Genomic DNA, 27,356 nt, shown 5'->3' with positions numbered 1-27,356 from the left:
AGGAAGATGTTCACTGAAGCATTGTTTGTGGCAATAGGGAGAAGGGTAAAATGTGTATCAGGCTTTGTGATAAGCACTTTCTATGGATTATCTCGACTTTTCAAAACAACTCTAAGACAATGATCGTTTTAGTAGCGTGCAGTTTTACAGGAAGTAAAACGGAAACTATCCTCCCACGCACACAAATGGCTCGTCATTTTCTGGTACGTTTTCCTTAGTGTTCGTTTTTGGACACTGGGATTCAGGGGCTCAGCAGTATAGCAGGTGTCCCGGCCATACGCAGTTGTGTGGTCCGGCGGTCTTTGGGATCTTCACTCTTTGCAGGCCCCAGAGGCTTGGGCGGCCTGGGCGGTCAGCACCGCGGTCAGCACCGCGGTCAGCACCGCGGACAGCGCCGGCGGGTCGCGGGGCGGGGCGGGGCGCGGCGGGGCGGGGCGTACACGGACACGTCACGACGCGCGGGGTCTCCGGGGCGCGCGCTCCGGAGCGGCCGGCGCCGCCGCGTCACGTGACCCGGGTACCGGGCTGGGCGAGCCGCGCACCCCCTGCGCGCGGCCCCTGACCTGCGGCCTCCCGGACTGCGCTGCTGCGCGGACCCGCCGGCCCGGTGAGCGCGGCGGCCTCGCCACTCGGGTCCGCGCACCTCCTGCCCTGCCGTCACGGCGGCGGCCCTCTGCTCTCGGGTCCCGGGAGCCGCTACCCGGGGTCCTCAGCCGGCCGGGTCGGGGGGGCCGGGAGGGGAAGTGAGCGTGACCTTGGCCCCGCCCTTGTTCGGCTGCGGCCCTGGGGGACCCCCAGCCCTTCGCGCGTGTTGGGTGAATGCAGTGTTGTGCGTGAAGGCGCGTCTCGTGGACGGTGGGATTTCAGGCGTCAGCGAAGACTACAGACTGCCCAGGAGGCCTCTAGTGGCCGTGGGGCGGGGGCGGGGGCGGGCGCGGGGCGGGGGTGTGTGCGGGCTCTGCCCCTCGCCCTCTCAAGGAGGCGACCCGTGGACCGCCCGGCTGGGACTGGACTGCCGTGGAGCTGGGGATGGGGGCGTCCAGCGTTACGTGCCTGGCGGGACACCCAATACGTTTCCAAGTCTCAGAACCTCTTGGGGGCAATGCCCTTATAGACTGCTTTAACCAAGATGAGGAAACTGAGGCCGTGGGAGAGGCAGGATGGACCCGAGGTCGCAGTCAGCCTGGGAGGTGCTTCTCCCAGCCCCAGGGAGATGTTAGAGGAGAGGAGAAGGTGCAGTGGGGTGCAGCGGGCATAAGCTGGACTCCAAGGGCCTCACTCCGATAGCCCCTTCCCCAAGGGGCCCAAGCCTGCCCTTGCAGCCCCTGCTCTGCAAGTCCTCCCCACACACGCACTACACTAGCCGCTTGGAACAGGACCCGACTACCTTTTTACTTTTATTAACCTCTGGGCTTGAGCTCAGGCCCTAGGCCTCTCTGCCAGTGCAATAAGCACGCCCCTCCCTGCTCTGCTCTTTTCCTTGGAGTCTGCTGTCTCTTGGGTTCAGCAAACTAGAGTTGGGTTTATTCCTGAGAAAAGTCAACTCAGTTCTCAGAATGTGGGACCAGAGTAGGCCTGTAGCAGTGTAAGTCCAGCCTTCATTGCTGCCTGGCCTCAAGGTCTTGAGGAGGGCCCTGCCTCTTTTTGGACCTCGGTTAACTGACCTCTACAATGGACATGCTGTAGAGCAATCCTCACTGGGGCAGCCCAGACAGGGCCTTGTATATGGGAGGCTTCCTGGACAGCATGTCTGCAGTTGATCTGGTTGTGGGAGTGGTGGTGGGGATGGTACTCTCATTGTCCCTAGAGGGGAGACTTCTAAGAGCTGCCCAGAGCAACCTACCTGTTAGTCCACTAGGGACTGGGCTGGGCAGGTGGTTCATAGGATGCCTGACTAACTCTTTACTGCTGTCTTCCCTTGTGTGGCCAGGACTTGGCAGGGCTGGCTGGGGCCTGGCTGAGGTTGGTTCTGTTTCCACCCATCCAGGGCTCCTGGATTCTCAAGCCCTGCTGGAATGGGAGCAGGGGTGGCTAACCGGCTGCCCTCCTACCAGGGGCAGGGTGAAGCCCACAGCAGTGTCCAGCAGCCGCTCCAGATCATTCAGTGTTTGTAAAACACAGTGTTCCTGTACTAGACTGCTCTGGACAGAGCCAGGTTTTCTCACTGCCACCCTGAGCTATCCCATTCCCCTGTGAGGGTGGTTGCGTCTATTGGAAAGTGCATGTTGTTAAGGAAAGACTAGGTTTACATCTTGACTCTACAGTGAGGAGGGCACAGGTTCTGGAGCCACCCAGAGCCCTGTCACCAGCTTCGTCTCTCTTCCTTTTTATACTGGGCTACTCTAAGTGCCTACCACATAAGATTGTGGAGAGGGTTAAATGAACATAATGTCTACTGCAGAATCATTGCTCACAGACTGTGTGCTCCTATTTTTATTCTCTCAATGGACGGTCTTGATGTCTGATTTCCTTTGCTTTAGAATGGGGATGATAGAGCTCCCTGGCTTGTTCAGAGTCTTCTGATGTTCTAGGCCAGTATATCCTTTGTCTCTCTTATGGCCATATGGTCGAGGTCAGCCGTATACTTATATTTGCCTAGAACAGTCAGAGGTAGAGCAGGGGTTGGGACCCTGTACTCTGACCTCAGAGCTGGGGCACCCTTCTAGGGAGATCCAGCCCCTAGAGGCCCTTGCTGTGGAGCCTGGAATCATCGGCTGGTGGGGCTCGGCTTGCAGCCGGAAGCTTCAGGGGTTGAGCATGTGGGAAACTTGGGGCATTGTGAGCTTAGGTTCCAACAGAACCCACGCTCTTCCTCCCTTCACTGCACTATATTTTTGCTTTTTAATTTTACTCTCTTTAGACTTCCTGCTGATTGCGCTGAGGAGCCTACTTTCCTCCTTTGAGAAGACTACCTCCTTCTCTTTGCCTCATGTGAGTTTGGAGGGAGAGGAGAGGAGGCAGGCTGGAAGGGCTTGTAGGAGGCCAGACAGATAGTTCCGGTGACTTGGTTGAGCTAAAGGGCATGGGTAGGGTCGGGGACCCTGTCTAGGGGCGTTGGCTCAGGGCCAGGTGGGACCTGGAAACCCTTTATACCCCAGAGGACATGTTTTCTAGGGCTGAGTTGTACCAGGGGACATATGCTCCTGCTTGCATGGCCTCTGGTGGGTTGGCTCTGGTGCTGCACCCCACTTATACTGGGATTCTCTGGGCAGAAGGGCGTTAATGAGGATTCAGTGGAAGCTATTCTGTGTCCAGGCAGAGCTGGGCTGGAGCAGAGGAGGGGGCTCTGCTCCTAGTTGTGTGACTGGGGGTAGGGGCACAGAGGTCCTACTTTACAAATCCTGTGTAGGAGGAGGTGGCCTTAGTGGGCCCTGTCAACCCCCATCTTGCCTGGATAGGGAGCCCCAGGGCTTGCCAGGATTCGAGGAGGTTCTCAGAACCTGTCCTCTGGTGGGGCGGGGGTGGGAGGGGAATGGGGAGGAGGAAGCAGTATTTAAAACTGGTCATTCAGAAATTTTCCCTGGCCAAGGGCAGGTGACATGATGGGGGTGAGATGAGCTACAGGTTTTTGTTCCCCTCCAGCCTGGGTGGGCTTCCAGTCTGGATGTACCCCCCTGAGCTGTTGGTTGTCCTGAGTATTGTTGGTTCTGAGTGTAAACTCTGGGGAGGGTCGTGGAGCAAGAGAGGGTAGCTCCAGCTGGGAGCTGAGGGGGCTGGGCTGGGCATGGGGCTAGGCTTCTGGTCTGCCTCTCACTGTTCCCCAGTGCCCTTCCCTTCTCTGGGCCTCTGTCTTCCCTACGGTGAAGTGGGCTCATTGAGGCCTGTGTCATTGGCTTTCTGGCCTGGGAGAGTGCTTTGTGCTGGTTTTGCAGTCAGAGGAAGTCAGTGGTCATTTCTGGTCACAGTGACCAGAAACCCAGCAGTGCCGTAGGACTCCTGAGATAGTGCAGCTCAGTCAGACCCTTTCTTCAGGCTTTTTCTTGACCAGGCACAGCACATCCCAGCCCCTGGAGGACTGTGGCCTGAGTCTTGTGGTGGCCAGCTGTGTGGCCCACTCTTTCTTGGGTATACTGCCTCCACGTGCCCTGTGACCTTCCGGGTGGGCTCCAGCACCTAGGCTGAATGCTGCCCGAGGCAGGGCCTGGGTGGTACTTGTCTCTAGATCAGGCTTAGGGAGACAGCAGAGAAGGAGTGTGGGCTGGGGTGGTGGGGCACAGCAGGAAGGGAGCTCAGGGATGCTAAATAGCTGTTGCTGAAGTTTCCTGAGCTGGGATCTCCCACTTAGGCAGTGACCCTGGGAGGGCTAGCCGACTGTCCCATTCTCCTCTGTCTCATCAGTGTCTAGCTCCGGGCCACCTGCCCAGTAGAACCAGCAAATGCCAAATGAGGGAATAGTGGCTTCCAGAGCCTTTGTTCTGGTCCCATGATTTACATTTCTTCTCTCTGCCTGTGTCCAGAATGAGTCAGCTGAGGCTGTTGCCATCCTGGCTTGGAGCACGGGCCTCGAGGCTCCTGGCCCCACACGATGTCCAGATGTTCAACCGGCCCAGCAGGTCATCTGGGCCACCGGCCACCTTCCCAAGTGGCAAACGTGGAGGCAGCTCCAGTTACATGGAGGAGATGTACTTCGCCTGGTTGGAAAATCCCCAGAGTGTCCACAAGGTTGGCGCCTCCTCCCTACCTCTTGGAGCCAGGCTGTGGAGGGCGAGTAGAGAGAAGTAGCTTGCCTGCTATGTGATCTTGGACAGGTTTCTTTTCTCAGGTCCTCCATCGTCCCTATTTATAAAAGCCTTGTCCTCATTGTGGGTGAAGAGAGCCTCTTGCTTTCTTGTTGCTGAACCAGCCAGTGGGTGGTGGCCTGGCCCGAGAAGCCCTAATCATGTCCTGCTCCTGCACTTGGTCTCAGACTTGCCCCTGCCCGCTTTTTCATGCTGTGCTGCTTCCAGGTGGCTCTTTGTTATGTAGTTCGGGGCATAAGTGTTTATATACATACTGAGCTGATAAAATAAATGCCTGCTGATGGTAAAAAAAATAAAAAATAAAAAAAAATAAATAAATCAGATGACGGGGCAAAAAGTGAGAAATGAAGCTGCCCTCACCTTCTTCACTCACTCTCAGAGGAAAGTGATAACATGATTCAAAAACAGAATGTGGAGTTACACAGTAAAACATCTCCCTCCCAATCCATCTCCTATCTGCTCAGCTCCCACCTGCCTGTCCTCCAGTTTTTTCTTAGTTTCTTCTGTATCTGTTCAGAGTTTCTTTAGGTAAATTTGTTGCAAACATAACTCAGTTCCCCCATTTACACAAAAGCAACGTCTCCCTCATGTGTTTGAGGGCATGTTTCCCCTAGGGTAGAAGCCCGGTTCACAGCTGAAGCCCCTGGGTCACAAGTTAGAGCCTTCCCCCAAAACCCTTCAAAGCTGGGAACTGAAGAGATCTAGGCTTGGGGTTGGGTGTCCTGGGCTGGTTGTAAGAGATCTCGGCAGGGGCCTGGGCAGGTCCTAAGAGCTGTAGTGGTGAAGGAACACCCAGTACCCACTGGGACCCCCTGGGCAGGACCACCTCCTCCTCCCCTCAGGCCCTGACTTGCTGACTGTTTTCTTGCTTCTGCCTCTGCCCAGTCCTGGGACAGCTTCTTCCGAAAAGCCAATGAGGAAGCCACCTGTGACCCGGCTCAGCCACCGTTCCCCGAGACCAGGCCAGCAGTGTCGAGCCGGACTGAGACCAGCAAGCTGGTAGAGGACCACCTGGCTGTGCAGTCCCTGATCCGGGCCTACCAGGTGAGTGGCTGGCAGGGCCTGGGCTTGTAGGCTGAAATGTCTTCTGGCATGCAGCCAGGTGCTGATGGGAAGGGATCTGGCTCAGCCCTTCTCTAAGTCCTCCATGGGTGGCTCTTGCTTCTCCTCTTACTTGTCACATAACTGTTCATATCACTAACTGCCCCCTGGTATTTTTGTGTACATGTTGGTATTTTGTTTGTCTGTGGTCTTTCTCACCGAGTGCTGTCTGTCTCACACACCACTATGCTCCAAGCATCTAGAGGAGTACTAAATAATCGATTTCAGTAAATGTTGGATGAAAATTGAGTAGATTGACCTTTGTTAATGTCTGTTATCTCTTCTTGACTAAGCGTTCCAAGAGGACTGGGACTGATACATAGCAGGTGCTTAATTAGGGTTTACGGAATGAATTAGTGGATAGTTCAGTAAACAGCTCTTTCTCTACCAGCTGCTCTGTTCTGGAGACTTAGGCTCTTCCCCTGCTGGGTCTCCAGGCTGGGCCCCTGCTCTGACAGAGCATCTTGATGAAATTGCCTTCTTGGTCTTGACTGAACAGGACTAATTGGAAGGCTTTTCTGGGTGTTCCCTTCATAACAAGTGTAATCGTTTGGGATCTCTCTGGGAATCAGTGGCAGAAAGTATTTTGTAAGAGAAACTTGTCAGACAGAATGCAGGGCATTCCAGGGCTCTTGGCAGAGACTCCATAGGACCAAGCAGCAAGCCACAGCAGGAGCCTGTGGGAGTATGGGGTCTGGGGGAGGCCTTAGCAAATGGAAACAATGCCTTGCCTCTGAATGAGGCACTCTTTGGGTGGCAGCTGTACTTTCTGGGGACCAATTATGCTGGGGTGGATGAGAGAAGGTGAGCAGACTGGGCTTCCTTACTGGCCTGAGGACCAGTGATTTGTGGGCCACCTGCAAGCAAACAGTAGTAATTTTTCTTGGTGGCTGAGTCAGAAAAATGATCCAACAATTTACTTTGAAAACCAAGAACAAAGAACATAAAACTCCATGTTAAATAAAGGTAACATTCATGGTGCTGCCTGAGGGCCTTGTCCCACGGTTCTCAGCTCTTCGGCTGCTATTTAGTTCTTTAGCCAACATGAAGCACCAGAGAGTCCTTAGAGTGGGCTAGTGTCTGGATTCAGCCATGTTCCTGTGGATCTGTAGGGTAAAAATCTGCCAAAGGTTGTGCCTGATGTGAATAAGCTCTCACCAGGCAGGCTGCGGCTCCTTGCAGCCCTGTAGGAGCAAGAGTTCTTGTTTAACTCATCTACACACAGTACTGAAAAATCCTCACACTTATTGTTATAGACACATAAGAGGTAGAAGAGTTGTGCAGCAAATCCCAACACCCGTGGGGCCAGTCTTGATTCATTTATTACCACCTCCATCCCTTACCTGTTGGCCACTGATTATTTTGAAGCAAATCCCAGACATAGTATTTCATTCATCGAACTTTTTAGCATGTATTTCTGTAGATAAAGGCTCTTTAAAAATGTGCCGTAAGAGCACTGTCACATGTGGGAATGTTAGCAGTAATCCTTAAGGTCATCAGACAACCAGTTGGTGTTCATGTTTACCTGTTTGCCTTATAATTTTACTGCCTGTTTGAATCAGGATCCAAATAAAGCCACAGGTTGTGATAAGTTGATCCAGGTCTTAAGTCTCTTGTATGTTACAGATTTCTCTGTGTGTGTGTGTCTGTATGTGTGTATGTTTGTGGAAAAAAACAGGTTGTTTTGTGGTGTAGAGTTTTCCTGAGTCTGGATTTTGCTGATTGCATCCCCGTGGTGTCTTCATCTGTTCCTTTGTCCCATTTAATTTCTGTAAATTGGTAATTTACATCTAGAAGCTTTATCCACCATAGATTTGATTTTTTTTGTTTCATAATCAGCTTCCTAGGGGTGATGGTTAGCAGCTAGCAGCTCTGGATGATTATTTCCTGGACACATTAATTCATTAAGAGTGGTAAAAATGGTGACAGTATTCTATTTCTACCTCTCTTTCTTTATTATCTGAAATACTTCTATCAGGAAAAGCTCACTTTTTTTTTGTTTTTGTTTTTTGTTTTTTGTTTTTTTGAAAAGCTCACTTTGTTAACTCCATTTATCCTGGTGTAAATTGTGTAGGAAAGGCAGGATCAGTGCTTGATTTTCCTTTTTATTGACTGATTTTCAGAAGTGTGGTGTGGTTCCCTAGTCCCCTCCAAAGATGGTCAATGAAGACTTTTCTTCCTATTTAGTATGATATGAATGGATGAATTTAAACCTATTTGATGATTTTTCATCTGTTACAGATACCGTCCTTCTCATTGTCCAAATGTGTCCTTATTCCTTGCCCCCGCAGTGTTTGAGCACCCCTTTGCTATCTGGTATGACAAGATGCTCTGAGCTCATCTTGTACATATCTGGACCAACCAGTTCCTCAAGGAGTGCTGGAAGAGTCACTGCTATGGTCTGATCAGGACTTCTGGGCTCTTTCAGTGGTTAGAGCTGGGAAATATGTTTTTATTTTTTTTAAAGATAACACATTTATGGGTTTATACTGATGCTTCCACGTACTTCAGATGCAAGACTTAGGGTTTGTTCTTGATCTTATTTATTTATTTATTTATTTGATTTCATTTATTTATTCATGAGAGACACCGAGAGGGAGGCAGAGACACAGGCAGAAGGAGAAGCAGGCTCCATGCAGGGAGCCTGACATGGGACTCGATCCTGGTACTCCCTGGGCCGAAGGCAAGTGCTAAACCACTGAGCCACCCAGGGATCCCTTGACCTCATTAATCTCAATGTCATTGTCATCTTTTAAAGATGCCAAAAGTAGAGATTCCCGAAGACATCAGTACAATGACTTACTTGATTTTCCCACAGTCTACATACTATAGCTTTACAGTATAATTCTAATACTACCACTACTGATTGGTAATAGAAATGAATTTATAATATTTTTTTCCTGGAGTTCTATTTGTCTTTTGGGGATATTCTGTTATTTTATTTTATTTTTTGATATTCTGTTATTCATTTGGGTAGTACTGTGATCAAATGAATGTATGAATTCATTTGTTTTATTTTAATTTTTGAAACTTAATTTTGCTTGATAGTGATATAAAATATTTACAAGATTCCAAAATCAAATCTTCAAAGCAAAATGTATTCTTAAAAGTCTAGCTTCTATCTCTGGCATTATACCCTGTTTTGTTCTTTTTCCACAGATAATACTTTTTCTTGTTTATGATGTATTTTTCTAATGCATATATTTATTTGTGTGTATATGAATATATGCAAATGCATGTATTTATTTGAATCTCCTCTTTCTTAGATAATGGATAGTTTGTCACACATACTCTTCTACAGTTTGCTATTTTGCTTAACACTGTTTTGGGGGGGACTGTTTTGTGGGGACTACTGCACAGCAGCGGATAGGGATTTTTTTTATTCTTAACAGTTCTTTGTACTCCCCTGTGTGGATTTCCCATATCCATATTCCGGTCTTCTATTGATGGACATTTGGGAAGTTTCTAGAATTTTATGACTGCCAATTATACTGTAGTTAATACTTTGGTGTGTGCATCCTTATTTCTGAAAGCTGCATGTTGTACTTTTTTTTTTTAATTTTTTTTTAATTTTTATTTATTTATGATAGTCACAGAGAGAGAGAGAGAGAGGCAGAGACACAGGCAGAGGGAGAAGCAGGCTCCATGCACTGGGAGCCTGACGTGGGATTCGATCCCAGGTCTCCAGGATCGCGCCCTGGGCCAAAGGCAGGCGCTAAGCCACTGCGCCACCCAGGGATCCCTGCATGTTGTACTTTTAAAGAGAATTGAGCTCCTGCCAACTTAGTGGTTATGGTATAGGCAACTGTGCAGTGGCTGGTACTGTAGACATGTGGAAAGTTGGAATTCTGAAGTGGGAAATGAGAGGCCAGGGCCCAGAACTTGGCTTTCGGGGAGTATTTGTCTATCTGTGTTTCAGCCTGGCCCTGACCTCTTTCCCTTTCTCCCAGATCCGGGGCCACCATGTGGCCCAGCTGGACCCGCTGGGCATTCTGGATGCAGACCTGGACTCCTTTGTGCCCTCAGACTTAATCACAACCATTGATAAATTGGGTGAGAGCTCTTGTTTTGGCAGCACCAGAGCCAGCTGGTGCCTGTGGCTGGGTGAGGGGCTCTGGGACTGACATGTGTCTGAGGCCTGGGGCCCATCAGTCAGCCCTAGAGGCTTTCCTCTGACCTTTGCCCATCTGCCTCACTGTGATGTCTCCCCTTCTTCCCTAGCTGGTGCACTAGGCTCCGTAAGCTCGAGAGACTTGTCCAAGCCCCACCTTGTGGTACAGGCTGGGCTCTGACTTTTACTTTCCCTGTCTCCCTGTTCCAGCTGTAGGCTGGTGGGAGGGTGCTGGGGGCATTGTTAGGAGGTCCGGGGTACTGCTGGGCACCCCCTGGGGCCTGAGCCCTTTCTCTCCCCTCTGCTGCTGCGGTCGTGTGTGCCGCCTCAGCCTTCTATGACCTGCGGGAGGCTGACCTAGATAAGGAGTTCCAGCTGCCCACCACCACCTTCATTGGGGGATCTGAACACACCCTCTCTCTGCGGGAGATCATTCGGCGCCTGGAGGTAAGCACAGGCAGGCATGTAAGGCACACCTGCTGGCACTCTGGAGTGTGCTAGAGGGAAGGAGGGTTCTGCTTTTGTGTTCCAGATGCCAGGACAGTTTTCCCTCTTCCTGGCTCCTGGTGGAGTCCCTACCTGTTCCCTCAGAGCACCTACTGCCAGCATATCGGCCTGGAGTTCATGTTCATCAATGACGTGGAGCAGTGCCAGTGGATCCGGAAGAAATTCGAGACCCCTGGTGTGATGCAGTTCTCCAGTGAGGAGAAGCGGACGCTGCTGGCCCGGCTGGTGCGCTCCATGAGGTCAGGCCCTCAGCACCACCCCACCCCGGATGGCTGGAGTGGTAGCAGGGTCTGCTCCAGGGCTGTCTAGAATATCCCAGGACATCTAGTTCCTGAAACTAGGATCACTGGCAGGGGAAATTGGGACTGGAGGGGGTCTCATCCCCTGGCCTAGGGGAAGCCCGGAGGGGGTCTCATCCCCTGGCCTAGGGGAAGCCCGTAGGAGCAGCATGGGGGGTAGGTGGGCAGGGCTGGGTTCCAGGAGAACATGACCACAGGGACAGAAGTGGCAGAAAGTGGCTGTGGGACTGTGTGGACAGAAAGACGTCTCTAGGAGTGAGTGTACCAGCGCCTGCCTACGGGTGGGGTGCCACCTGGCTCTGCCACTGGGATCTGAAGCTGGGTATACAGGGGCTGCAGAGGCCTAGCAGAGCATGGGGCTCAGCTGCTGGGTGCAGAATGGATCCCTGGTGGTGAGGTGTAGGCTGGAATTTGAGTTGAATGGTGAAGGGGTCTCTGGGACATGGAGAGGGAGCCCTGTGCAGTGTGTGTGTGCAGGATGGTGAGCTGGAAGCTGCGGGAGGTGGCTTGTTGGAGCAGTTTGATTAGAAGGGGGAGAGAGGGTGATAACTGGGTTTGGGTGCAGGCAGAGGTCTTTGGTTAGGTTGGGAGGGTGCCCAGCCTCTCTGGCCTTTCTATGCTCCTTGTTGCTGTATGTTAATAGCAGGGCCTGTCTGTGCAAAGGGAGGTGACTTCGCAGCTTGCTCTCTCTCAGGCATCTAGCTGTGGTCCTCATGGATAGTCCCTGTGAGCCCCAGCCTCTCTGTCTTTTCCCTTCTCCTCACACCAAGCAGATTTGAAGACTTCCTGGCCCGGAAGTGGTCCTCCGAGAAGCGATTTGGCCTGGAGGGCTGTGAGGTCATGATTCCCGCCCTCAAGACCATCATCGACAAATCCAGTGAAATGGGGATCGAGAATGTCATCCTGGGGATGCCACACAGGTGGGCCCCCTTCTTGCTCCTCCATAGCCTATCTGTTCTCCAGGCCCAGCAGAATGAGATAGAAGGGAGGGGATGAAAATCAGAGCAGGGGTTTTGGTGGAATCTGGGGGTAAAGGTAGGATGACCTAGAAAGTTCTCAGTCCCTGGGCCCTAGGCCCAAAGCCACATGGAGGCAGGGACTAACCATCTTTCCTCAGACTCAGTTTCTCTTTTCCATGTTGCCGCTGTCCCCAGGAAGGTCAATATTTCAGAAAAGGGATGTACTATGCCTCTTGAGGTTCCTGTGGAGGGGTACATTCCAGGGAAGTGAGGACAGGGCCTGGGCAGGTGGCTTTGTGATGCCATCTCCTGGAGGAGGGTGGTCTCTGGAGGTGAGCTGAGAGTTTTTCCCCCTGGCTACAAGCTGACTACACGTTTTCTTGAGACCTTGATAGACTTAGAAGGCTGGCCTGGCAGCTGGGCATTGACCTCTGAACTGGAGCCCATGGACTGGTGAAGAGTACAGCCTGGGGACAGAGACAAGGTGGCCAGGGGTCCTGCGGAACGGGAGTGGTCTTGGAGGCAAAGCCCCAGCATTTTCTGTGACAGTTTCCATCTGCTCACGGGTGGGCCAGTGTTGGATGCACTAGCAGGAGGGGTGTCAAGGCATCCAGATGCAGTGTGGGAGGGCCCCCATCCTGCGGGCTGGCCTGCCAGGAGCCTGGGATTTGTCTCTTACAGCTCCTTGCTCTGAGGGCCCAGAAATGCCCAGTGTCTCGTTAGAGGGTCAAGCAGAGCTGGCCCAGTTGTCAGAGATCCCACATTCGTGGCTTCAGTGGATCTCTTGGGAAGGATGGCCTTGGGCAGCCAGGGGTAGTTCTGGGACTGTGTGGTGGTACTGGGCCGGCTCCCAGCCTGAGGAGGGCTCTGGGAGCTGAAGGGCTGTTCTAGGCCAGGTCTCCATAGTTGGGGGTGGGAGTGGTATAAGACTGGAGGGCTTTGCCCAGAGGAACTGAGGGTTGTTCATGTGGTTCCTTTGGCCTCTAGCTCTGCCTCTGCAGAACGTAGGAGAGGCCCACCTGGAAGAGGGCTGCCCTCTGTCACAGGGCCACGTGGGGCTAGAGATTGGATCAGAGGGTGTGCAGGCCTGGGGCTAGTATCTGCTGGTGGGCTGGGTGGGCTGAGTCCTCCCCTGTGCCCAGATCAGCCTGGTACCCACCCCTGAATAAACTGCATCCTGATGGGAAGTCTGGCCTCGACTAGAGTCCCTGGTCTCTGGCTGCTTTCCTACCCCTAACCTGAGACCTCAGCTTCCCTGGACAGGTCCCCTGGTAACTCCTGACCTTAGGATTAGTTCAGTCCCGTCTTCTGCTGCAAGACACTGCTGGCTGAGCTGGGATCACATATGAGTGACTGTGATGCATTAGCAGATTGGGGTTGAGGTACTGGGTTAGGCTCAACTTTTGCTGGTGAGGTGGGGGGGAGGGGATGGGGTCTGACAGGGAGGCAGGGGTGGGTGGGGGGGAATGGGTGTGTGTGCATCCTGCCATGAGTGAGGCTGGGTGGCTCCTGCTTATGAGGGCCATGAGTGAGGCTGGGTGGCTCCTGCTTATGAGGGCCTCCAGAGTCCTAGTGAGATGTACAGAGTTTCTGGGGGAGCTGGCCAGCTAGAACTACTCACATGCCTTGTAGATTGAGACAGGATGAGAGGGTTGGGCCTCCTGTGGTTTGTATGGGGAGGGTTTCCCTGACCCCCATGCTAATTCTGATAGACCCAGGTGGGCAGGAGTGTGGGGATGTTGGGGCCTAATGGGGGAGGTGGCCTCTGTGCCAGGTGAGAGTCCCACCACCTGTGGCTCCAGGGGCAGGCTGAATGTGCTGGCCAATGTGATCCGTAAGGACCTGGAGCAGATCTTCTGCCAATTTGACCCCAAGCTGGAGGCAGCAGACGAGGTAAGTGCCAAGCCCTGTCCCAGATATTTGGGGTGTGAACTAGGAAGGAGCTGGGCCAGAAGCATCTAGGCTCAAACAGACCTGGATGTGGATGGCTATGCAGAAGAGTGGGGGAGAGAATGGGTGTGTTTGTGTGAGGCCACTAAGGTGTTTTAGAGTGAGTGCTGTGATCTCTGAGAGCTGAGAGAGCCGTCAGATAATCTGGACCAACCTTCTTGCTTTCAGCTAGGTAAAGTGAGGCCTGGAGAGAAGTGACCTAAAAGGCATTTACTTCAGCTGTGTGGCCTGACTCTGCACAGGGTCCTGTCTACCAGCCCAGAAGGGTTTCTTCACTCATTTTTTGCCCAGAACAGCCCGGGGAGGCCAGGATAGCTTCTTGTGCTCATTGGTGAGCAGAGGAAACAGTTCTCTGCTCACACCCCTGTTGCTGGTATGCATGTATGTTAAGCATGCCTTGTCCCCTGATGCCTTCACCCACGCTGGGCCTGAATGTAGACAGGCTTCCTCTCTCCACTGCTCTCTGCCTCTTGCACAGCCCTGCTTGTCTCCCCTTGGGTGGCTCTCCTGGTCCTCTAGGCAGCCATTGCATCACTCCCTCCTCTGTCCCCCTGTTCCCTCGGTACTCTTCTGGCTTTTTCCAGCCTTTGCACGTGTGTGTATATCTGTTTTCCTCTCTAGGCTGGTAGCAGGATAGAGAAGGGACCTCATCCCCGAAGCTCCAGCCCCCAGCAAAAGTGCTTGGTTTGTTAAAATGAATCCCATTAAATGGCTGCTCCAAGGTCATCCAGTACAAAAGGCAGAGCAGGGACTAGAATCTGCATCTGTTGGCTTATAGCCCAGAATCTTCCCAAGATGCTGTTCATTTGCTTATCAAAGATCATAGCACTTGCTCTAAAGGCACTTTCATCTCTCCAAGGCTCAGTTTGTTCTTCTGTAAAATGGGGATGAAATTCCCTGCCCCCAAAATGCTTGTGAAGAATCAAAGAGATGATGCGTGTAAACTGTGTAAAGCCTGGCCAAAGGATATTTTTTTAAAAAGTATTTACTAGTTCTTTTTATTTAAAAAAAAGTATGAGCATTGTTTAAAAAAAAAAGCATATGCAATGAGAATAAGTTTCCCTCATGAGACCCCTAGCCTGCTCTTCAGAGGCTCCACTGTGGCCAGTTTTTGTTTGTGTTAAGGTGTGTACTTCCAGAAATGTTCCATGCAGGTACAAACACACCTATCTACTCGGTACAGTCTTCTTTGTAAAAGGCCAGGGGAGTAGCTCATGATGCCACTTGGCACCTTGCTATTTTCACTTAAGGAGTTGTCACTGCTTCATGCGGCACACGGGAGCTCCCTGAGCTTTGAATGTGCTCTGGTTTTTGCCTCTCCAGGTGATGGGTGTTACGTTGCTGACTAAGTTTCTTTGCACACGTGTGTGAGTACTCTGTTAGATGGTGTCTGAGAGATGCAGTGGCCAGACTCACTTCCCTCCAGAGAGCTTGAGGATATAGTGAGCCCACCCCCAGCATGTGTGAGGATCCCAGGCTCTTGTCCTCCCTTACTCTGTCGAATCTCTCTGTCTTTGTCAATATGATTGATGCAAAAATTTAATTGAGTATCTTTTCACATGTTTTTAGGCCATGTCTATTTCTTTTTCTATAAATTCTTCTCATGGCTTTTGCTCATTTTTTTCTATGGGATTTGGGACTTTGTCTTACTAATTTGTTAAAGAGTCTTATATATTGAGGATGTTAGCCCTTTGCCTATATTCGTCTTATAAATATTTTTCTCTGCTTGATTTTTCCTCCCTAACACTGCCATGGATTTGCTTCCCTCTGGCAAGTTTGTTAAATTTTAGCTGCCTTGTCTTTTATAGCTTCAGAGCTCTGTACATTGTTTGGAAGGGCCTTCCCTGCTCTAAGATCATAAAATACATGATATTTTTCTCTGCTGTATTGTGGCTTCATCTGCCGTCTATACATTATTGGTTAGTTTGGTGTTAGGAATTAGGTAGGGGTTCAGCTCCAAAATTTGCCCAGAGGCCATGCCGTGGTCTTATTAACACCACCTTCTGTTTCCCTGCTTGCACTGTCATTAATGCTGAAGACAATAGGTGATAATGCGGAGGGGCTCTGATGAGGAGGCTTATCTGTCCTCTGAGCCAAGGCGCAGGGGAACCTACCTGCCTTCCTCAAGGAGGGGTTGTGTGTGGTGATGGGAGGGCAGGAAGAGGATGTGGGTCAGGGATAGCACAGCCTTCTCAGGGAGCGGAATCCAGGGAAATGTCCCAGCCCTACTGTGAGCTTGCATATCTACTTGTCTGCCTGTCTGTGGTGAGAGGGGTGGGTTCACCATGGCCCACCTTAATCTTCAGGGCTCTGGAGATGTCAAATATCACCTTGGCATGTACCATGAGAGAATCAACCGGGTCACCAACAGAAATATCACTTTGTCCCTTGTGGCCAATCCCTCCCACCTGGAAGCTGTGGACCCCGTGGTGCAGGGAAAGACAAAGGCAGAACAGTTCTACCGAGGGGATGCCCAGGGCAAGAAGGTAAACTCATCTGGTTCCTAAAGGGTGCTCCCAGAGGGGCTGGATCTGAAGGCTGGGCTCTGAGGAATGGTAAAAGAGGGACTGGCTTTGAGGGCTGGTTTCTGAGTGATGGGCTCTTGAGGGCTGAACTCTGAGACAGTAATGGTTTCTGAGGGGTGGGCTGGGAGGACAGGGTTCTGAGGGACTGGGTTCTGAGGCATAGGGCCTGGATCTTTGCACTATAGGGCACAGAGCTGGGCTGCACAGGCTCAGGCTCCTCCTGCCTCACATCCTGCCCTGCAGGTCATGTCCATCCTGGTTCATGGGGATGCTGCCTTTGCTGGCCAAGGTGTGGTGTATGAGACCTTCCACCTGAGTGACCTGCCCTCTTACACCACCAATGGTACTGTGCATGTGGTCGTCAACAACCAGGTGAGGACCTGGGCTGCCTGGTGGGCTTTGTCAATGTCTCCCATTTCTGAATTCCAGGAACTTTTGGGGGAAGTGTGAGATGATCCTGGTTTTGGGGTGTTTTTTTGTTTTTTTTTTTTAGATTTTTTTTTTTAAAGATTTTATTTATGAGAAAGCGAGAGAACATGCGAGAGAAGGTGCGGGGAGGAACAGAAGGCCCAGCAGACTCCCTGTTGAGTGTGGAGCCAGATGTGGGGCTCCATCCCAGAATCCTGAGATCATGACATGAGCCGAAACCAAGAATAGGACATTTAACCCACTGAGCCACCCAGGTGCCCTGAGATGATTCTGTTTTTGATCCCACTGCTTTGCCACTCCCCAGTGTATGACTTCAGGCAGGATCCCTGCTCTCTCCCCAGCCTGGTCTGTGAAATTGGTGTGTGCCTGTATGTATACATATACATGTAAATACACACACATGCACACACAGGTCCCATGGAGAACATTGTAAGGACAGAGGAAGACAGGTGTAACTACCACAGAGGCTGGACATAAACTAGATGCTACTTTTAGTTCTGTAGGAACCAGTCTTAGAACACAGCTGTCACAGGCCTTTGCTCTTTAGGCAGCTGTGCTTACTAATAGCTCTTCTGAGCCTAAAAAGCCCTAAGTTAATTGCCTTATTTGTATTAAGTCATTTAATCTTCACAGAATAACCCTGTGAGGTAGTATTTAATGAGTCCTTTTCATAGATGAGGAAACCAAGGCTTTGGGAATTTAAGTACTTGGCTCAGCATCACACACAGAGCCGCTGTTGGGGCTGGCAGTGAGCCAGGCCTGCGCTCTTCCTACCACAGTATGACATGCAGAACAAGAGCAGGCATGATTTCCTTGGTGATGCTGCCATCACTATAGGACCCGCCACTGTGCCTGTAGGGGCCGTTTACCCTCATCCCTTTCTGTGCCACATACCTCCTGGTCACACCTAATGAAGCTTGAGGCAAAGATCTCCCTCATTCCCTTGATCCACTAGTCTCCAGGGCAGGTACCACCTGTCTGGCTCTACAGAGGCTCTGTCCATTCTTCCTGCTTCTGCAGATTGGCTTCACCACAGACCCTCGCATGGCCCGGTCATCACCTTATCCCACCGATGTGGCCCGTGTGGTCAATGCACCTATCTTCCACGTGAATGCAGATGACCCAGAGGCCGTGATATATGTGTGCAGTGTGGCAGCTGAGTGGAGGAACACCTTCAATAAAGATGTGGTGGTGGACTTGGTGGGTTTGGGGCTGTGGTAGGGTGTGTGTGTGACCTGTTCCTGCTGTGCCAAGTGGGCCAGGTCTGTAGTATCTTTGGCAGGGAGGGCTGGGAGTGCTTTCCAGATGGAGGGTTTAGGGCCACCAAGAACATTCTGTGCACAGGCTTGGATGCGGGGCATTTAGTGGTAGGTGGTAGTGGGGGGCTTTCAGGGGCCTATCATGCCTGCTGTGCCCCCGCTGTGCAGTGACTATGCCTGCACTGCCTGAGGGCAGGGGCTGAGCCCCTCCCCACGCTGTCCTTGCAGGTCTGTTACCGCCGGCGTGGCCACAATGAGATGGACGAGCCCATGTTCACGCAGCCGCTCATGTACAAGCAGATCCACAGACAAGTGCCTGTGCTGAAGAAGTATGCAGACAAGCTCATTACTGAGGGCACAGTCACCCTGCAGGAGTTTGAGGTGGGCAGGCAGGCCACGTGGCTGCCTAGGACAAGCTTCCAATACAGCTTGGGACCCTGGGGTAGTTGTTGATGTTGCAGTGATTTCAAGAAGTAGCCATTATGGTCTTTGTCCCCAACAGATCCTAGTTGTCAAGGTGGACAGAGAACCAAAGACATTTACAGCTTGGTGGGATAGTGAATGCTGCCATGTGAGGAAAGCTCAGCCTCAGGCAGGAGTCCAGGAAGGCTTCCTGCAGGAGGCAGCCCTGAGCCTGGTTTGTTCCCACAGTTCTTTATGGATGCCTTCGGCTTCCTGCCTTGAGGGAGCTCTGAGAGCAAGCACTCTGAGTCTTTTCTCAGCTTCCTCTAAGTCCTTTGCTGAGCGGGGGGGATCCCCCTTAACTCTGAGACTTTGGCCTCTGGCCACAGGGTCCCTGCAGGCCAGCCGACAGTTCTATAATGTAGCAAAGGGCACCAGGGCTTACAAATCCAGGTTGATACAGCCTTTGGCTCTCCAGGGCTTACTGTGTCAGTCCTTGCATTCACCCTGATTTCAGGAAGAAATAGCCAAATATGACCGGATCTGTGAGGAGGCATATGGCAGGTCCAAGGATAAAAAGATCTTGCATATAAAGCACTGGCTGGATTCCCCATGGCCCGGTAAGTGAGAGGTCTGTGACTGAGAGTGATTCGCCTGGGCCTGGGACCGGACTGCAGTGGTCCTGGGTGAGGGCGGTCGTTGCCCAGTCCAGAGGCTGAGTGTTCTATCCCTGAGACTCCTGAGGCTGGGGGCACTGATTTCTACATGTGGGGATGGGTCGGGGTTCAGGAGAGATGGTATCACCCTGTGAGCTTGTGTGACCAGCTGTTTTCTGGAAGGGGAGGGCTGAGCTAAAGCAGGTGCACATCAAAGTGGAGAGAGCCTGGGGGAGGGGTGCTCAGAGGGCCTCCGTGGGATGGAGCTAGATGGCTGTGACCTGGGGCACAGGGAGTAGCCCCCACAGGGGCCCAGCTGTGGCTATTGGGTGTCACAGATCCCAAGTGTGAGTCAGGGTTTGAGTGCAGGTGGAGTTAAGAAAGAGAGGGGCCCCTGAGTCTTGGGAAGGCAGCCGACCAGGGGATCTGAGGCCTGACCACACAGAAGTACACAGAATCTCTGCCCTCTCAGGCTTCTTTAATGTGGACGGGGAGCCCAAGAGCATGACATGCCCAGCCACAGGCATTCCTGAGGACGTACTGACCCACATCGGTGAAGTGGCTAGCTCCGTGCCCCTGGAGGACTTTAAGATCCACACCGGTGAGGTTGCTGTGCAGGCTCTAGCATGTGCCCTACGGGAGATGGTGTTCAGGGGTCAGGGAAGCCTGGTTTGTGTCCTGGCTTGCTGGCAGGTCAGCTGAGCTCTTGGAGCCTCTTTTGCACTCTTGTGCAGAGCCCATAATAACAGGTTCCTTTCAGGGTGGGCAGATGTGGAAGCCATGTTCTCTGCTGGGTGCCAGTCACAAGGCTTATGCCAGGCATCTTGGATTTTCCCAGTGCCTTTGCTGGGGTTGTCCATGGCTCACACAGAAGGAGGGCAGGGGAGCAAGGGTTCTGTGGAGGGGTCGGTTGAGTCTGAAATGTTGGGAAAGGGCAGGAGTGCGGTGCCTATGGTAGCCTGGATGGATGAGAGAGGGCAAGCCTGCCACTCCTGGGTGAGCCTAGGCCAGTTGGTGGTCGCTGGCTATACCTCTTGGCTGTGGCCATCCTGGTTGGGCAGTCTGGAGGGCTCCACAGGATGCCTATGGACCCTTCGAATCCAAAGGGATTCCTCCACAATGTGCATAGTGGCCCGGGTGTGTTGGGGTGCTCACTCTGTGTGCACATCACATGGGACTGGTACAGGTGTAGGGTCAATAGGAGCCCCACCTGGGCTAGGTGCCAAGGCTCAGATCCAGACATCTTTATGGGGGTGTGGTCATTTGTAAATTAGTTCCCTCTCCTGAGCCTCAGTCTCCTCTTCTGGAGAATGGGGACAGTCAGCAGCACTCTCTGGCAGGAGACCTGTGAGGAATGGTTCTGACTCAAGGGTATACAGTGTCTGCATATGGCAGAGGCTCACCTAGTGATGCCTGCTCCTTCTTCCCCAAGGGAGGGAAGTTAGGGGGGCTCAGACCTTCTCTTGGAGTGGGGGTGCTGGTGGAGGGCTGCCTGGCCCTGGGGCTCCTGTAGCCTGCCAGGCCCTGTGCTGCGTGTGTGTGTGTGTGGGTGGGGTGGGGGGTGGGTATACAATGAACACATGCACAGCTGGGCTAGAGCCCTGGTGCTATGGCCGTCCTGGCTGGGGCCGTCCTGCAGGCCTCTGCGTCCCTCAGGGTGGCTCTTCATCCCTGCAGGCCTCTCTCGAATCCTACGGGGCCGTGCGGACATGACCAAGAAACAGACAGTGGACTGGGCCCTGGCGGAGTACATGGCCTTTGGCTCCTTGCTTAAGGAGGGCATCCACGTGCGGCTCAGTGGGCAGGATGTGGAGAGGGGCACATTTAGGTGAGGATGTGAGAGTGGTCTCTCGGCCCTGGGTGAGCATTAGCCTGGTCATCCCTGACCCCACAGGATTGCTGAGAGCTCATCTGTGCTTGGGGTCTATCAGAATCAGCCCAAGAGCTCTGGAGTGTAACTGGCTCTTCTTCCTTTCCCTGGCCCATGTTTGGGGAGCCCTTATATGGCTGAGGTAGTCACAGGTAACCCGAAAGCATCTCCAGCCCCTGCTCTTGGGTCAGGACATCAGAGGGCTGCTGGGCCACCTCTCTGACCCTGTGGGATTACCACTGGGAAGGGAGGCTCCCTGGATTGCTCTGGTTTCCCAGGGCCTTCTTGGTGTCGCCATCCTATGGAATTCTCGCACCGTGACAGGCTTGCCTGCCTCCTGCTACCTGGTGCACCTGCTCTGGGTGAACAGGTGGTAATCCGCCGCCCTCCATCCCTTCCTTATCTGTCTCTCTCCAGTCACCGGCACCACGTTCTCCATGACCAGGAAGTTGACCGGAGGACGTGTGTCCCCATGAACCACCTTTGGCCTGACCAGGCCCCCTACACTGTGTGCAACAGCTCACTCTCAGAGTATGGAGTCCTGGGTGGGTCAGAACTCTGCCTGCAAGTCAGGCAGGCCCTGAGATGCCTGGGGACCAGAGAGGGTCTTGCACCCCAAGCTGTCCTATTGTTTTATTGTTTTGACTATGACCACTCCTGCACAGTACTCAGCAGCTCTATCTCCAGAGCCCCTCCCCAGTCTCTGGGCTCCCAAGACTGTGTCCCCTGTTATTCTTTCTTCCTTGGTTTGACCTTTAGCTGGCCTGCTTCCTCCCTGACTGCCTCCTCCCAGAAGCAGGACCCTGCAGAGAGCAGCCCCCACCCCGCCCCTTCCCCTCAGCAGTACTGCACATATTTTGAGGGGTTATTCTTGGCAGACGGCTCCTGCTGCCTCCCCAGGGCATCTTGGGACTTGGCTCCTGGTCTAGAAGGTGGCCATACGTGAAGTTAGGGCTGAGGGTGGCATCTCTGAGCATATTGTCAGCTCCCTGGCAGGGAGGTTCTGGCCTTTGGGCCCCAGGGAGTCCCCTGGCTCTTGCTGGCCTGCTGGGAAGGGGGTGAGGACAGGGAGAGTGAATGAACAAGGACTGGGTTTGAGTGGAGCCATTGCCCCTTGGTGACAGTATGCGGTGTGCTCTTTGTGTCTTCTGTTTAGGCTTTGAGTTGGGCTATGCCATGGCCAGCCCCAATGCCCTGGTCCTCTGGGAGGCTCAGTTTGGTGACTTCCACAACACAGCCCAGTGCATCATCGACCAGTTCATCAGCACTGGCCAGGCCAAGTGGGTGCGGCACAATGGCATCGTACTGCTGCTGCCCCACGGCATGGAGGGCATGGTGAGGGCTGCATGGTGGCTGGGGCCCGGAAAGGCTCTGGTGTGCTTGGGAGAGGGTGGGTAGACCTTTGGCTGCTTGCAGGGGTGGGGGGTGTTTTCCTTCAGGCCCCTGGAACACATGGATCTGCTCAGAGCGGGGCCTGCATACATCTGTGTTGCTGCTGCTGTGATGGCACTGCTATCACTAGCAATAGAAGTAGCCAATATGTCTGAGGGTTTGCTCTGTGCCAGGTCCTGTTTAAAACTCTCTGTTAACTCTTCCAGTCCTTACAACAAATTAATGGAGTAGGTCCTGTATACCCACTTTCCAGATACAGGAAACTGAGGCAGAGAAGTAGAGTGGCTTGTCCAAAGTCACACAGCTAGCAGCTGAGATCTGAATGTAATGCTGTGTAGTACTGCCTGTCCTCTGGTCTTCTGAGAGTGGCCACACAGAGGGAGGATGGAGGGTGTGCAGGCCAGTGAGGGAGGGAAGGGCTGGGGAGAGCCCATGAGACACCTTGGTGGGTCTGTAGCCTGACCAGGTGGGGCATGAGTGGGACTGTGCCAGCTGCAGGGGCAGCTAGGAGCAGGGTGTGCTCAGCCTCTGCCTGGCTCTGTGACCTGGGGCAAAGGCCTTCCCCACCCTGGATGATTGAGCTACGAATCAATGAATGTCCCTGAGGGCCTACTCAGCCTGGACTGGTCATCCAGTCAGGGACTAATCACTACTGTTGTCACCAGTTGGCTGTTCAGAGCCAGGATTGGCCTTCCTGGGCATCTTACACAGTGTGTGTGATCCTGTGGAATTCTTGCAGCTGGACTGGGCGGTCAGTCCTGTTTCCCAGTTCACACGGGAAGAAAGGAATGGAGTGATCTGCCCAAGATCATGTAGCTGGAAAGGCACAGGGTGGAGTGGGAAGGTTGGTGTGGTCTGACGGGTGCTTATAGCTCTGGGTCCTTAGGGCTATGGGACAGATCACCCTCATCTCACGGGGAGCCACCCTGGAGGTCGGTGTGGTGTTGTCTTGCTGCCCACATGGGTGAGGGCAGGAGTAGGAGTCAGTCATGGGTTCCAGGCTGCCCCCTGTGGCTTAGTGACCGTGGGGTTGTTTCTTAATCTCGCTGCTACTCACCTTCATCTATGAAGTGAGGTAACAAATGTCTACACCATGGAGCTGCTTTCAAGATTAGTAAACAATGTCAATGGGGTCTATAGAGCTCTGCTGGGCACACAGCAGGTACTCAGTGAATGACAACTGCCAAGTCCAGAACACTCTGGAAAAACCATCTCACCTTGGCCTTTTTACCGGTTCACATGTGCTGGCTTTGACCAGACCCTCCTCTGAGGATATCCTCTCTATTCTTCTCCCACATTCCTGGGTCTTTACTGTGGTTCTGGCTCCTCTAAGGAGCCACCCAGACTTCCCCCTGGGCCCTGGGCCCCTGCAGAGCCAGGTGTCTGTCCTGTGGGACACTTAGGCCAGTCTGTGCTGTCTGGCACTTGGTTTCAGGGACCAGAGCATTCCTCAGCAAGGCCTGAGAGGTTCCTGCAGATGAGCAATGATGATTCCGACGCCTACCCTGTAAGTGTGGCCCTCCCCCACCAGGGTAAGGTCAGGGCACGGGTGACACAGGCAGGCCACCTCCCAGCCCTACCCTGGTCTCCCAGGTGTTCACTGAGGACTTTGAAGTGAGCCAGCTCTACGACTGCAACTGGATTGTGGTCAACTGCTCCACACCAGCCAACTACTTCCATGTGCTGCGTCGCCAGGTCCTGCTGCCCTTCCGGAAACCGGTGAGCTGCCCGCTCTGGTCAGCATAGCAGTGCTGGGCCCAGGTGCAGAGCCCTGGCCAGGTGGGGCAGCTGGCAGCCGGCCACATGTTTCCCTTCCAGCTGATCATCTTCACACCCAAATCTCTACTGAGGCACCCTGAGGCCAAGTCCAGCTTTGACCAGATGGTATCTGGTAAGTGCTCAAGTGTGCTGGGGAGGTGGCTGTTGGGGGGCCTGGTGGCTCCTGGCCCTCTGCTTCTAGGACCCTTGTCCTCTCCTGTGTCTGTGCCCCTGTAGTAGCTCCTGGCTCAGTCCCCACCTGTGGCCAGGTTGAGAAGCTAGCCTGGGATCCCTCAGATATGGTCCGGCTTGGGTCATGTGAGCCAAGCAACAGGGCTCCCTGGCTGTTCTCGGGGAGCCGAGAGGTGGGAGACCTGGCAGGAGTCTGCCTAGGATAACAGGAGCACTGAGAGTCGTCATTTACTCATCCAGGTTTTTTTTTACTCCTGAACCAAATAGACATTGCTGGCCCTAGGGACCCGGTGCCCCTCCAGGAGCTTTCAGGCATTGAGGGTCAGATAAAATATCTGAAGGACCAGTGTTAGAATTGAGTTGTGATCCGGCGGAGGATTGCGGAGGGGCTGATAATGTGGGGCCCTGAGGCTTAGAGCAGAGCCACCTGGGAAAACAGTCCTGGGTACTACGAGGAAAGCCAGCAGTTGCTGGCAGGGAAGGGGCCCACAGCGTGGACAGGGGTTTTTACCCGTGTATGTTTGGGCACCCCCTCTGGGTACGCAGGTGACTGAGCTCTGACATCGGCTTGTGGACCTCTTGGCCTTGACACCTGGTGCGAGCTTCTCTCTGGTGGGGACTGGCAGCCAGTTTCTCTCTGCTTCAGTGTCTGCACCTGAGATTTGGGGACATTGGGGTGGCTTCCTTAGAAGTTCTCTGCAGTATGCTTAGTCTGGTGCCTGGCATGTGGTGTGAGCCTGTGAGGGCTGTCTGAGATGAGGGCTTGGCTTCAGGGGTGAGAGAGGAGGGAGGAATGTGCAGCAGCCTCCCAGACATCTGCTCACCTTCTCGCTTGGTGATCCGGTGGTTGGCGCACATGCAGGATGGGGAGCAGGTTTGGGACACACATTGATGCCATCAGATGGGGATTTAATGCCACCTTCTCTGTCTCCTCCAGAAGCTGTCCCCATCACAGTGCCCCCCAACCCCAGCCTGTCATCTTAAATGTTCATGTTCCCAGGGCTCTGTCCTTGACTCTAGCCCATGTCTACCTCTCTCCCTGTGACATTTCAGGGAGTCATCTGTCCCCTGCCAAGGTTTGGCTCAAGAGGTATCCAGTGCAGCCACAGATCCAATCTTGGGGTTAGTCTCAGTGGCCAGGGAGAGCCTGGGGCAGGCAGGGATGTGGATCTGGTTCTCAAGCTGATCTGGCCAAGTTGATGCACCTCTGGGAGCTGATGCCCTTGCCATACTCTGTCGGACCTTTAGGGACCAGCTTCCAGCGGGTGATTTCTGAGGATGGGCCTGCAGCACAGGCTCCTGAGCAGGTACGGAGGCTCATCTTCTGCACTGGAAAGGTGTACTATGACCTGGTGAAGGAGCGGAGCAGCCAGGGCCTGGAGGAACAAGTGGCCATCACCCGCCTGGAACAGGTGCACCCTAACCTCTTGCCTAGTCAGAGTCATGGACAGGGTCAAATCGCCAGCCCCCTGGCTCTGGGCAACATGCCAGGCAGGGCCAGGATGGGCATCACAGGTTGCTCTCCTGGGGCGCTGGCCATTGGCATGGCACCCACCCCCCCGTCCCCTGGCTATACTCCGTTTTCTCTTTGCCTGCCCCAGATCTCTCCATTCCCCTTCGACTTGATCAAGACAGAGGCAGAGAAGTACCCAGGCGCAGAACTGGTGTGGTGCCAGGAAGAGCACAAGAACATGGGCTACTATGACTACATCAGCCCGCGCTTCATGACCATCCTGAGCCGGGCACGGCCCATATGGTATGAGGCTGAGTGTGGGGGTACCTGCCATCTGTGCCTGGCCTCCTCTGGACCCAGGGGACTCTGGGGGCCTGAGGCATCATTCTGGCTCTGCCTGCCCCATTTGCTGTGTGAGCCAGAACTTCTGCCCTTCTGTGGACCACACTGGAAATTGAGGGAATGGGTCCCCTAGTTCTTAATGGCTTTGTGACTGTTGGTGACAGATCATAGACCCCATCAGTTCTGCCGTATGGAGAGTAAACCTTTGTTTGGCAGCCAGAACTGAATGAGAGAATGTCCTTTGATCTTAGGCCAGTCACTTAGCATCTTGGAGGAGCCTTAGGCTCTTCATCTCTATAGCGGGATGATGATCAGGATTAGACCCGATGCATTCCTAGTGGCTAGGCCAGGCCCAGACCTACCCTTAACTTGTCTCTTCTCCTCTAGGTACGTTGGCCGTGACCCAGCAGCTGCACCAGCCACAGGAAACAGGAACACTCACCTGGTTTCTCTGAAGAAGTTTCTGGATACCGCCTTTAATCTCCAGGTCTTTGAGGGCAAGACATTTTAGAGCTGGCAAGGCCTAGCTGGGTCTTGTGGGACTGGCTGGGGACATGGGGGCTCATAAGGAGAGGGATGGATGGTGTTCCTGCCCAGGGGAGGGGCTGTCTAGAGCTCCAGGATAAAACAATACTCACGTAAGTGTTTAAGGCCAAAGAGTAGGCACTGCTGGCTTCGGGATTATGCCACCTTGGGCTTTTGTGTTTATGTCAGAATCTCTTAGGACTGAGCGAGCCAGAGAGGTCTGATATATGGGCTGTCATTCAGAAGTGTTGTTTGGAACTGTCCTGGTCTTTCTGAAATTTTTGTCTGTCTTCTCCATCTGTACTGTTCATGTCTCTGCAGACAGCCATGTGGGAGTCCATGTCTTTAGTCCCTCTCTCTCATCCTGGCAAATCTGGCTGCTGCTTACCCTGTCCTTGTTCATCTGTAGATTCAAGGAATGTTCCCTTTTGTGCTCTTAGAAATAAAAATTTCAGCAATAACAACCAGGTGAAGCAAAACCGTGCCAGGTGATTTATATGTGCTCTGTTTTATGGGGTGTGTCATAATGAGATATGTCAGCTTCTGTGTGAAATATAACCGCAGCTCATATGTACCAAAGTAGAAAACTAAATAACAGAGAAATAAAAAAATGCTTAAGAGAGGTTTTCTGTTTTCGTTTTGTTGTAAAATTGGGGAAGAGGCTTATGGTCTAGAGAGGGTAGAGAATGGGGAAGAAGAAAAAAACTAAACATGTAGAGGGTAAAATATCTGCCTCCATTGGACAGATTTTCTTTTGAGCCCTAGGCAGTATTTTCAAAATCTATTGGCATGTCCACTCTTTAGCCTTTGGTTGGTTTTGCTTCCCCGCAAAGATGCTGGGGAAGCTGCAGCACAGGAGGGATGTTTTGCTTTCTGCAAAGCATTTG

At 52.9% G+C, this 27,356-nt stretch overlaps 1 protein-coding gene across 4 annotated transcripts; it reads left to right on the top strand.

Moving 5' to 3' along the window:
- Positions 1–489: 489 nt before the first annotated feature.
- Positions 490–27,091, top strand: OGDHL (oxoglutarate dehydrogenase L). Of its 4 annotated transcripts, XM_038578058.1 has the most exons (25): positions 490–607; positions 2,861–2,931; positions 4,458–4,662; positions 5,625–5,783; positions 9,791–9,893; positions 10,283–10,398; positions 10,543–10,697; positions 11,531–11,677; positions 13,519–13,609; positions 15,973–16,152; positions 16,435–16,563; positions 17,641–17,820; positions 18,108–18,260; positions 18,799–18,901; positions 19,410–19,538; positions 20,615–20,765; positions 21,225–21,352; positions 21,964–22,142; positions 23,635–23,706; positions 23,793–23,918; positions 24,018–24,090; positions 25,203–25,271; positions 25,398–25,561; positions 25,751–25,905; positions 26,332–27,091. In XM_038578058.1, the coding sequence occupies exons 3-25, from the start codon at positions 4,459–4,461 to the stop codon at positions 26,453–26,455; spliced, it is 3,090 nt and encodes a 1,029-aa protein (XP_038433986.1). In that variant the 5' UTR covers positions 490–607; positions 2,861–2,931; position 4,458; the 3' UTR covers positions 26,456–27,091. The 4 variants fall into 4 exon arrangements, 3 of the variants coding, with proteins under 3 accessions (XP_038433986.1, XP_038433988.1, XP_038433987.1); XM_038578060.1 differs by lacking the exon at positions 25,203–25,271; XM_038578059.1 differs by lacking the exon at positions 2,861–2,931 and having other exon boundaries at positions 501–607.
- Positions 27,092–27,356: the final 265 nt, after the last annotated feature.

Source organism: Canis lupus, chromosome 28, assembly GCF_011100685.1.
Source record: "Canis lupus familiaris isolate Mischka breed German Shepherd chromosome 28, alternate assembly UU_Cfam_GSD_1.0, whole genome shotgun sequence".
Classification (NCBI taxonomy): domain Eukaryota; kingdom Metazoa; phylum Chordata; class Mammalia; order Carnivora; family Canidae; genus Canis; species Canis lupus.
This window is presented reverse-complemented; position numbering and strand designations above follow the sequence as displayed.